Source organism: Pan paniscus, chromosome 12, assembly GCF_029289425.2.
Source record: "Pan paniscus chromosome 12, NHGRI_mPanPan1-v2.0_pri, whole genome shotgun sequence".
NCBI classification, from domain to species: Eukaryota; Metazoa; Chordata; class Mammalia; order Primates; family Hominidae; genus Pan; species Pan paniscus.
The window spans coordinates 40594947-40607163 of NC_073261.2; the positions used below are offsets into that span (position 1 = coordinate 40594947).

A 12217-nucleotide genomic window follows, 5' to 3' on the forward strand; every position below is an offset into this window, starting at 1 on the left:
AGCTCTTGAGCAGAGAGGAGCTCTGTACCTCCAGCTCCCAACACAGTCCCTGCACGTGGAAATGCTACCCAGTTCCCAGCCCCTGGGACCTGCCTACTCATGCCTCCACTAGCTGTGAGAAAGGGGAATTTGGTGGAGGTGGAGAAATCCAGAAAAAAAGAGAACAGAACAGAGCCTTGAAGGATGTGGCCATGGAGACAGGAAGGAGCATAGTGTGGGGGAGATGAACACTTGCTCAAAACCTCATCTCCAGAATTTAACCCTCTCTTCTGGGATAGTCTCAGGCCAGACCCAGGAAGCAGCACAGTCTGTGGGCAGTCTTTGGAGAGTCTTGCAAAGCTTGGCCTGTGAGCTGAGATCTCCAACTCCCAGAGCCATTCCTTCTGGTTTTGTCCTGCAGAGAGCAGGAGGCTGGCACACACACACATGAAGATGGGTGTGCACACGTGGGGCTTCATGCAGACATACCCATGAAGATCTTGCGGGCCCCTGGAGAGGGCCCCCTCATCCCTTTATGGCCTGTGCCTGGTGACCCAGAGCAGACAAGACAAGGAGAGTGTGCTACAAACATCCACAGGTGACTCTGTGACCACAAACCCAAGGCTGGACTGCAAAGTGCTTTCACAGGGCCCCATGAGGGCAGCTCCTTGTCATTTATATTTTGCTGAGGGTCTCCTTGAATGGCTGCTTGCATAAAAGTGTTTAGAAGACTGCCGCTGGAATCTGAATCTATCTGAAATGTAATTCCGTTTTCTGGAAATGTACACGAGTGTGTGTGTGGGTATGCATGTGCCCATGAGAGAGAGTGTGCATGTGTGTGCATATGAACACAAGTTGCTGTGCTGGAGAGGAAGCTGGGAAAGGAGAGGAGAGCATGCACTTTTAGTCATCCACATACATACATATGTGTGCACACACACACATCCACCCAGAGCCTGTCTCCCAAATCGATGGCTCAAAGTCACTTTCTTATCGTAGACCAGACCCCACTTAGACAAGCGGCTTCAACCTTGCCTGCACATTAAGATCACTTGAGGAGCTTGTAAAAATCCCAATGACCAGGCAACACCCTAGACCAATACATCAGAATTTCTGGAGATGAAATTGGGCATCAATACTTCATATCAATATTTAATATTTAATAATCTCCTTGGGTGATTCCAATTTCCTGCCAGCGCTGAGTGCTCCTCTGCATAGAAAGCCCTTTTCCTACTCCCCTGCTCAGAAAGCTTTTACTCACCATTTAAGACGCAAGTCCCATGGCTACTTTCCAGGGAAATCCTTCCTGAGAACCTCCCCAGGAGTTAGTTCTTCCTTTCCTGAAGCTCCCGACAACACCTTAGTCATCTGCTATAATCATAATTATTTGCTTGTCTACCTGTCTGTCCCACCCTCCGTACAGAACCCAGAGCTCCGTGATGCCATGCATGACACAAGATCCATCTCTTCATTCCCACTGCCTATCTTAGTGTCTGACAGGCAGTTGGTCATCAATGATGCTTCAGAATGAAAGGGAAACATGTAATGAAGTATGTATGCAGGAGGGGGATGGGAGGTGGAGGATGTGCTGTTTCTGGGTGGTAAGGCCATGGGTTTGCTCCCTTGGCAGCAGAATGGGGTACACTCCCTTTGGTAATAGAAATGGTCTTCTATGTCAACAGTTTGATGCTGGTCAGTCCACATGTTCTGCTGCCTTAGGAAGTGCCATCAGGGTTACTCAGAGGCTCCGAGGGACAACAGAGCAGTGCTGTTATCTGTGCCAGCGTCACAGGGCGGCTGAACCTTCCTAACAGACCCTCCTGGCCCCATTCCATGCCCACTCTGTCCAGTCTGCTTCCAGAGCACCTTTGCTCTGAGGAGTGCTCAGGGCCACCTGGGTCCCCTGTTTCTGTGCCAGCCTAGGGATCCAAGACAGCATGGACACTGTGGTCCTTGGTAAAGGGCCAGCCTGAGAAACACTACTGCAAGGGGGGCTCCCTGCAGCCAGCCCCAGCCCAGCCCAGGAGTCTGAGCAGCAGAGACGAGAAAGTGACACTGGTGAAACCAAGGGACAAACTGTGTGCTGCATGGCTGCAGCCTCCGGTCCCCTCCTATCCCCCTTTCCTTGGCCAGCCCTGTCCCTTCTGCCTTGACAGTGCTCTCCTATTTTTTATCTTATCACCCCTTCCCCCAGTCCCAATGGGCCTTTATTGTCCCTACCTTAGGCCCGCTGAGGTGAAGCGATGTGACAAGGCCACACAAGAGACTTTGGGCTGGGACTGGCGATGGGGCTGGAAAAGGCTTGAGAGCACAGGATTTGAAGTGAGCCCATCCTGATTCGATGACTGGCTCTGTCACCGACTGACCCTGTCTACTTGAGGCCTCAGTTACCCCATCTGTGAAACGGGGTTAATAATAGGGGCCCCCATCTCATAAATCCATGGTACAGATTGAGTGCAGTACGGACAGAGAGGGCTCCTCATGTGTTCCTGACCAGGCCTCCCAGTCACTAGTCCAGGCTGAGACTACTGTGGGAACCGCCCTCCACCCCCTTCCACACACAGACACACACGCTCTCACTCGCACAGTGCCTGATCCTGAAGGGCTCTCAACCTGTAGGTAGAAACCAACCCCCTCCCTCACACTCCCCAGCCGATGACCGGCCAAAGTGCTGGTCACCCACAGAGTCCACTCAACACAAGTATTTTCTTGACATTTTGGGGCTTTTACTTCAATTTGAAGCAGATGGTTGAGCACAGACGTGAACAGCTTTGGCCATTTGAGCACAAGGAAGGGGCGGGCCTTGGCTTTGAACACGCAGCCCCCATCCTCCACATACTGGCCCAGTCCCCTGGTCCCTTCCTTCTCTGCCCCTGCACACCCTGTAACAGACCACCGCCCTCCAAGTGGGGTGCCATCTTGCCCAGTAGGACGGCTCCAGCCAACCCAGCCTCTACTCCTTCCTCAGGCCACAGGCAGGCTGAACAAGAGAAAAACTCTTTTTCTGTCCATGGCAGGGCCTGCCCATGGTGCTGGCTGCCTGGGATGGGGGCCCATGGGGGTGGGTCACAGTGAGGAGAGGCTGGCTGCGGGAGCAAAGACCCACAGGTAGCTGCCCTGGGGCAAGTCCCTGGTGTAGGGGAGGGAGTAATATTGCTTCTCTCCCTGCTTACTCCCTTCTGGTGATGCTTAGGGCCCAAGGAGCCTGGACCCAGGGGACACTGAGAACTGGGGCCAGTGGCCTGGGCAGCCAATGAAGGGGAGAGAGTGGGCAGGGATCTCAGGCCCCACTCTCGGCCCCGCCCAGGCACCCCAGCCTCCCTCTCACAGCCCCTAAGGCTTGTCTTGCACTCAGCCAGCGCAAGGCCCAGTGGAGAGAGAGCGCCAGGTCAGAGGGCCAAGATGACCCCCAGGGGTCATCAAATGCCCATCCCTTCCATGAGTTCCTAGCAGAACCACTGATTCATCTTTGGCTTGAGATGGGGCTCAGGCAACAGGAGGAGCAAAAGTCACGGAGCAACGGTGTGGCTTTTCGCTGTGGGGTTTCATCACCCCATTTCCTTCGGTGTCTCTGTCCAATCTTTGGCAACGAACTTCTGCAGCTGGACAGTGGGCCTTGGGGTCTGAGTGAGTGGGGGGCTGAGCTCTCCCCTCCCCACCAGGCAGAGGGCAAAGTGCGAAGCAGCCTCGGAGTGGCTGGGTGAGGGCGGAGGGGAGAGGGAGGCAGGCGTGCTCCGATCCGACCCTGAGAGGCTGTAGGCTGGGCGTCTGGCGGCATCTTGGAGAAGACCACGAGGCTGGACTCAGCGAGCTCACCTTGTCCTCAGGCCTGACTGGAAGGAGGGCCCACAGTGGTGGCCTTGGTCTTGCCTGCAGCCAGTCACTCCTGAAAGACATGACCAGCCATTAAAAGCTGCCCCTGCTCCACCTGGTTCCTGTTTCTGGACAGCTGCAGAATGTCCCTTCACTGAGTCCTCCAGGCAGAGGGGCCTCCACCTTGAAGGGTTCGATAAGTGGAAGAGCCAGGATTCAAACCCCGGCCTGGCTGCCTCCAGAGCCCACACTGTCCCCCTGTTCCTTAGTGCTGCATTTCAGAGGCCCTGCGTTTTGGTTGGTTTGGGGAAAGAAGAGGACCACAATGGGTAGTGGGAGCCAGGGCCGCTGGAAGCTCGGGGACACCTGGGGCTGACACCACAATCCCCAGGGCCACCCCTCTGAGGGATCTCAGAGGCCCGTCCCCACCCTGGGGTGGCAGGCTCAGTCCCACTGGAATGGCCATCTGCAGCTTCCTTGCGCTGCCCTAGGAGTCACAAGGCCCACTCTAGTTGTAGCACATTCACCTGCCAGCTGGGTGACCTAAAACAAGTCATTTGACTTCTCTAGGCCTCAGTGTCCTCATCTGTAAAATGGCGTGGCTGGAGCAGATCGATGAAAGCTCCTTTTAAGCAGGAGAATGAAGTACATGGAACACTAACACAGAAAACATGCGTCTGTCTATTTGACTGCAGTGGAGTCAGGGGACACAGAGGAAGGGGGACCCAGAGACCTACTGCATTCCTTCCAACAGAGAGCCTGGGACATGTCTGAGAATCAGGGTGCTAAGGAGCACAGTTTGAAAATTGCTGGGTTAGACCACCTTTAAGTTCCCTGCAGCCCTGATATGTGCAATCCTCATTCTGGCAGCTGAACTTGGCGCTCTGAGCAGAGGGTGTAACTGGCTACCAGGAAGGGATGGGACAGGGGGCAAGGTCATGGGGCCTGTGGGGTTTTAGCTCTCTGGGGAGGTCAGAGCCGGTGGGGAGGCTCTGTGAGACCTCCAGATCCACCCAGGATGAAAAATAACAAAGTCCCTGAACCTGGTACAACATAACCCTCTTAAAGCAACTCCAAACACCCTTTTGATTCGTGCCCCAACCCTCAACCAACAGCTATTAATAAGTAGTTATTTTTAAAGCAAAACATCTGTTAGGCACCTCCGACCTGCCAGGGAGCATTCTCATTCCCCTCTCTCATGAGTGAGCAATCCCAGGCTCTGAGAAGGAAGTGCTAGAAGTTGCCAGTGCCAGGATTTGAATCCAGATCGGCAGTGTTCATTCTACCACACAGAGGCTGCTCTCACTGAGACAGAGGCTTGGGGAGCCAGGATGGAGCCAAACCACGACGTGGAGGGCCTGCTAACCACAGGCCCTGGTGAGCCCCGCGGGCGGGGGCAGCCAGCCAAGACGCAAGTCTGGGGCAAGGCTGAAGTGGGGTCCAAGGAGGGCGAGGGAGCCGGGCCAGAGGGAGGGAGTGCTCTCCAGCTAATAGTGGCTCAGGAGGGAGAAAAGGAAAAGTGAGAGGCGGGAGCATCTTGATGTGGTAAATCCCAGGCTCACATTCTCCAAGCCCACTGTGCATGGCTGGCCCCAGCAGGAATCTGCTTTGTGTTACCGAGTCTGAGGAGGAGGATTAAGAAGCGGAAAGGAAACCCGTGGGGATGGCACTGGGTCTGTGGTCCACGGGGTGATTTACAGCTCGCGTCATCCCTGCGCTGGCTGCCTGGGCGGGCCCTGCCATGGGCAGAAAAGGTTTTTCTCTTGTTCAGCCTGCCCGTGGCCTGAGGAAGAAGGGGAGGCTGGGTTGGCTGGAGCCGTCCTCCTGGGCATGCTGTAAAGACGGTCGGGGCAGCCTGGGGCCAGCCCCAAGCCCTCTGTTGGCTCTTAGTCCCCGCTGAAGCCACAGCTACCATCCAGGATTAAAGGAGACAGCAGTTTCTCTCACCAAGGCCTGACCTTCAATTCTTGACCTCACCCTTTTCCTGGCGTCTACACTGGACCACCACCACCTCGGTCCAAGAATCTCAGCACATACATCATCCATCCAAGGAAGTCTTATGACAACTGGGATGTAATGGGAAGAACACTAGGAGGCCTCAGGTGCCAGGACTTTCTCTGCAATTCAGCAGCTGTGTGACCTTGGGTAACTCACTCTCCCGCTCTGTGCCTTCATTCCGTCACTTGTACAGTGAGGGGAGGGGAGGCAGATTAGCATTGCCCAAAAGGTGTTCTGTGAACACCAGCTAGGTGAGGCATTCCATGAGTTTGGGAAATACCACATACCTTGGTCCCACTTGGAAAGTCACTGCATGTATTAGCATGTCAAAGGCTCCAAAAAGTCCTGCAGTAAACAAATTTGTGTGGTTTTAATGACCCAGTTTCCCAACTGACTTTTTTTTTTTTTTTGAAACAGGGTCTCACTCTGTTATTTAGGCTGAGTGTAGTGGTTGTGATCATGGCTCAGCACAGCCTTGACCTTCTAGGCTCAGCGATCCTCCCGCCTCAGCCTCCCAAGGAGCTGGGACTACAGGCGTGCACCACCATGCCTGGCTAATTTTTTATTTTATTTTTTATAGAGACAAGGCCTCACTATGTTGCCCAGGCTGGTCTTGAAATCCCAGATGCAAGCAATCCCCTCACCTCAGCCTCCCAAACTTACAGGCGTGAGCCACTGCAGCCAGCCTTCCCAACTGATTTGACCGTGTAATTGCTACTGCATTGTGAGGAGCAGAAACTCACTTCAACCCTCCAGGAAAGGGAAGCTCACTTAAAGTTACAAAAGGGCATTTCACAGAGACCAGGGGGAAGGTCTCAGGATAGGTAGCAAAGGGCTTGCAAAGGTCAGCAGGGGCAGTCTGTGGCCCTGCCCTCTAGACGCCTGCTAATAACAGCCACTTGCAGGTATCCGCCTTCCTCCCTAACTACTGACTGGCCTAGTCTCCCAGCATGCCAATCCCCAAGACCCAGTGGAGGACGCCCATTGGCCTAGCCTAGGTCTGATTTATTCCCCTGGACCAATCAGCTGTCGCCGAGGGATAGAAGACAAAGATGCCAATGATACCTCTTCATAAGTGGCTGTGTGTGGGGGGCGGGGGGTGCATGTGGGGGTGCATAATTGCAAATATGGAGAATAGCAAGCATCCCCGCTGTGACCACCACACCACAGAACCCCTTTCATGGAAAGCCTGGCAACATCCTGTGTCCCATGTGAGGGGCACAGTGCGAGAGGCTTACATTCCCCGCAGCACTGGCCCTTTGTGAGTTTTTGTGTTTCTGCTGCCGGCCAAGGCTCTGGGTCCGGCTTACTCCCTAGCTTACTGTCCTCAGAACCCCTGCCACCACAGAAGATGCCCTTTATTTTATTTATTTCTTTTTTTTGAGACGGAGTTTTGCTCTTGTTGCCCAGGCTGGAGCGCAATGGCACGATCTCGGCTCACTGCAACCTCCGCCTCCCAGGTTCAAGCGATTCTCCTGCCTCAGCCTCCTGAGTAGCTGGGATTACAGGTGTGCGCCACCACACCCGGCTAATTTTTTGTATTTTTAGTAGAGACGGGGTTTCACCATGGCCAGGCTGGTCTTGAACTTCCAACCTCAGATGATCCGCCCTCCTTGGCCTCCCAGAGTGCTGGGATTATAGGCCTGAGCCACCGTGCCCAGCCGAAGATGTCCTTTAAACAACAGGTTCTGCTGCTAAGATTAACCTTGAGAATGACTAGATGAGGAGATCTCACAGGTCCCTCTCAGCTGCTCTGACGTGCTGAATCAGAGCAAGGTGATTTGGTCAGTGTGGCAAAGTGGGAGCATTTATCACAAGCAGAAATCATCTTTTTATCTGTTCACTTGTTTATAGTCAGAATGCCAGCTCCACGAGGGCAGGGACGTGGCCTGTTTTGTTTGCTGTTGTAGCTCCAATGCCCAAAACAGTGTCTAACACACAGCAGTATCTCAGTAAATGCTGGGCCAGGCGTCACGCCTGTAATCCCAGCACTTTGGGAGGCCAAAGCAGGAGGATCTGTTGAGGTCAGGAGTTCGAGACCAGCCTGGCCAACATGGCAAAACCCCATCTCTACTAAAAATACAAAAATTAGCTGGGTGTGGTGGCGCATGCTTGTAATCCCAGCTACTTGAGAGGCTGAGGTGGGAGGATCTCTTGAACCCAGGAGGCAAAGGTTGCAGTGAGCTGAGATTATGCCACTGCACTCCAACCTGGGTGTCAGAGGGAGACTCTGGAGACTCTGTCTCAAAACAACAACAACAACAACAAATAAATACTGGTTGACTCAATCATAGCTACTTTTGGTCACAGACATTTTACTCACTGTGGCTTTATATATTGCAAGATGTTTCTCCTACTTCAAATGTAACATTGAGCATTTTTGTAAATGGGTCTATCTATACTTTCAGGGAAGTTGTGGTAATTGTTATGAACCCTGGAACAATTTAGCAACCTTTATGCTTTTGTTCGTTTCCAGTTTAAAAAAAAAAATTCTAATTGTTTTCCTATCCTGATCACTTCTGTGCACTGCAGGGTAATTTTACCACTTTGGGGCATTTAAAAAAATGATTTTATCTGCCTTTAAGTTATTTTACCTTTTACATTTATTGTCAGTCTATGATGCCTACTTTACCTACTTAACCATTTTCCACTATTTCAAATTATACATTTTTTGTATTTAAGCAATTTTGATACAGCCTTCTACATGCAGGGAGGAATAAACCTCCAATGGGGTTGAAATCCTGACTTTTTTTAAAATTGGTCTTTCCTAAAAAGGGCAGATTTCAAATGTTATTTTAAAACTAAAAGGTGAAAAAAAGAGCAGATATGGCATGGGAGGAGAGTTTTTCAAAAACCACAGTATTAGTTTGCCTTTCACTGTTAAGTACACCAATATGTGGGCTAGAAATGGGGCTTCGTGTTTGCCTCTGAATGCTGCTCTTGATTCTCACTGGGGTTCATCTTGGCCCCAGAGTCAGCTGGGGGCCCCTGAGCAGGATACTTAACCTCTCCAAGCCTCAGTTTCCTCATCTTTTTTATTTTTATTTTTATTTATTTTTTATTTTTTTTAGACAGAGTCTTGCTCTGTTGCCCAGGTTGGAATGCAGTGGTGCAAACAAGGCTCACTGCCACCTCAGCCTCCCAAGCTCAGGTGATTCTCCCCAATCAGCCTCCTGTATACCTGGGACCACAGGCTCATGCCACCACACCTGGCTAGTTTTTTTTTATCTTTTGTAGAGACGGAGTCTCACTTTGTTGCCCAGGCTGGTCTCAAACTTAAGGGCTCAAGCGATCCTCCAACCTCAGCCTCCCAAAGTGCTAGGATTACAGATGTGAGCCACCGTCCTGGTCAGTTTCCTCATCTTTATTTATTTATTTTTCAGTCAGAGTCTTACTCTGTCACCCAGGCTGGAGTACAGTGGCGTGATCTTGGCTCACGGTAACTTTGCCTCTTGGGTTCAAATGATTCTCCAGTCTCAGCCTCCCGAGTAGCTAGGATTACAAGCATATGTAATCACACCCGGTTAATTTTTGTATTTTTAGTAGAGACGGGGTTTCACCATGTTGGCCAGGCTAGTCTTGAACTCCTGACCTCAAGTGATCCGCCCACCTCAGCCTCCCAAAGTGCTCTGCCTCAAAAAAAAGAAAAAGAAAATATAGAAGAGTGAACAGAAAGAAAATTGTTTCAATCACCTTAATCTCTCCACGGAGAGCAAACCACTGATAACATTTGGTTAACTATTGTCCCATATGCTATTCCCATGCATATGCGTACTCACATACAGTATTTTACGAAAAGTGGAATTACGCTGTACAAGCTGCATCATAAGCTGCACTGGTGTTTTCTTTAACACTCAAGCCTGGACATCCTTGCGTTTGACAGATCTGCTTTCACATCTTCTCCAAGGGCCAGACTTTGCAGAGGTTATTCTGGGCACAGGCGCAAAGCCTGGGCTTCTGGCCTCCAAGCTCCCCAGGGACCTGGAAGCAGGTATGGACCAGTCGGCCTCCAGCACCTCCTGCCTGCCTGGCCTGGGCGCCATGGGTGACAGGCAGGAAATTTATGAGCAGTTGGAATTGGCTGCTATTTGCGGGGGGCGGGAACATGGCATGAATCGAGGATAGTGCTGTGTCCGGGCTTGGAGGGCCCTTCAAGGTCCCGAGTGTCTAAGAGTTTCAGTTATGGCCAGAGCCTTTAGTGAGCCAGGACAGTTGGCCTGGGGACCAAGAATGGGGAGAAAAAGTCATTTATTCAACAAAGATGTATTAGTTCCTAATAGGGGCCAGTCCTGTCCCAGGCACTGCGGCAGCTTACAGTCTAACTCTAGGGGAAAGCTGAGGACCACCGTTGCTGGCTGCTGCTGTGGATTCCGCCCAGTCTTTTCTGTATTTCTCAAGGCTGCTCACCAGAGAGGAGGGGACTGGCACAGGCCTCAGCCGTGCTGTGCGGACAGCTGCCCCACAGGCCCCAGCTCAGGAGCAAAGTAGGGCCAGCGGTCAAACCCCTCCTTCACTGAAGCCAGTGGATGTTTGCAAACCTCGGAGTCAGTCAAGGCCGTGCAGAAGAACTTTCCTATCAGTAAGAAACAATCGTTGCATCAGGCAATGTTGAGGATGAGAGCAGGTAACCTGGGGGAGCCCTTCCTGTGCTAAGATGCTAGAGGTGGTGCTGGGTCCCAGGTATCCTAGGCTAGCATTCCTTGAGCACCTACCATGTACTCCACAGTGTTGCAGGCCCTTACTTTGAGTTACTTCCACCCACTAGAATGTAGGTTCCACAAGTGCAGGGCTGGGGCTGGGGGTTGCCAGTTGGAGTCCTTGCTGCCTCCCTAGTCCAGGACAACGAGGGCCTGCTCATGTCCACCCTCTTACCCCCACCAGCCCCACACCCACCGCAAGGTGGGGACAACAGGTGCCTCCTCTGAACTCCCGAAGCTCTTTATCCCAATTCCTCCTACATCCCCTTACGACACGAATGGTTGTCGGTGTGATTGCCACGGTCCCTTCACCTACCCCACACACCTCCACCACCAGCACTCCATCCTCCCAGGGCCTGGGAACAGAAGCAAGTGCATTAGTGTTCAGTGCCACCATTTACGGAGGGCGGCTCCTTGCCAGGCACCGTGCCACACTTGTTTGCATGCGTTGTCTTTTGCAATTCCTGGGAGGTGCCTACCGCTGCACACATGTTGCAGATGAGGAAATGGAGGCCTGAGTGGTGACCTCACTTGCCCTAGGCCACATTGCTAGGATGCAGCAGGGCAAGGTAGACCCTTAACCCCTACAGACCTCAGTTTCCTCACTGGCAAACAGGAACGGCAGGTCCCCAAGCCATCCAGCCAGCTGTCACCTCCTTGGTTCTAAGAAAATCTTGGCCTTCGACTCCTGGAGCCTAAGGGAAGGTGGCTGGCAGTGGGAGGCCCAGCACCCCCAGGGCCAGGGCCAGAGCTTAGAGGAGCCCACTGGGCCTGCAGAGGCAGCCATGCCATGCTGACGCCTTCTCAGGCTGCAGGCCACTCTCTCTGGCTGCCGAGCTGTCTCCCTCTCCATGCTCTGCCTGTGTGTCTCTGCCAACTCTTCCTTGGCCTCTTCTTTGTTTTTCTCTCCATATCCATCAGTCTATCTGTCTTCCTTGGCCCCCACCCCAGCTCACCCCCAGCGTGGGGCACTGTGAGGGTCGAGCTGGCCCAGGCGAAGCTGCAGGCAGCTGCTGCGGCTTCCCATCTGCTTCCATCCTGCGATGCTGTCCGGTCATCGCACTTGGCTTCACTGCTCTTCCAGATGCCAGCAGCTCAAAAGGCCCATGGCCGCACTGCAGAGCCAGAAGAGGCATCCAGGCTCAAGGGGGCACCCAGGCTGGAGGGGGCACCCAGGCTGGAGGGGGCACCCAGGCTGGAGGAGGCACCCGGGCTGGAGTACCCAGACTGGAGGAGGTACCCAGGCTGGAGGAGGCACTCAAGCAGGAGGGGGCAGCCCACTCAGGCTGGAGGAGGCACCCAGGCTGGTGGAGAGCAGACCAATGGGCAGAATGGTGGCCCAGCCATGCGAGAAAGGCTCTGCTCTTCACCTGCCCTGTGGGCCTGACTCATGATCCTTACACAGACACCCCCACACGACATGTAAGTTCACAGGCCCTGAACACGGTGGAGGGTCCCCGTCAGGCCTGCCTCCTTCTGGACTGGGAAATGCTCCCATCACCCTGCTGCCTCTCGAAGCGCCTCCCCTCCCCAGTCCTTACCGCAAAGTGACAGCAGGGATTGATGGGCACCAACCAACCAGACAAGCCAAGTCACACCAAAGTGCTGGCCAGCAAGCCTTTGCAGAGATCACAGTGCTTCTCCAGGAGACTCCCAGGACGGAGCCCGGCTGTGGATACTTCAGGACCACTGGGGCACCCGTGGCTTGGAGAGGCCGTGAGACGTTTGGG

At 53.2% G+C, this 12217-nt stretch overlaps 1 protein-coding gene across 3 annotated transcripts in view; it reads right to left on the reverse strand.

The window, feature by feature from the left end:
* Nucleotides 1-2683: 2683 nt before the first annotated feature.
* The window catches only part of ATOH8 (atonal bHLH transcription factor 8), a 34403-nt gene continuing 24869 nt past the window's right edge, over nt 2684-12217 (reverse strand). Inside the window, exons 3-4 of one of the 3 annotated variants that reach the window (XM_034953481.3) lie at nt 6078-6135; nt 2684-3865 (exon numbers count right to left, since the gene is read on the reverse strand). In XM_034953481.3, coding sequence (XP_034809372.1) covers nt 6109-6135 — 27 coding nt within the window. In that variant the 3' untranslated portion in view covers nt 2684-3865; nt 6078-6108. The other 2 variants (XM_003816571.6, XM_034953482.3) reach the window with 2 other exon arrangements.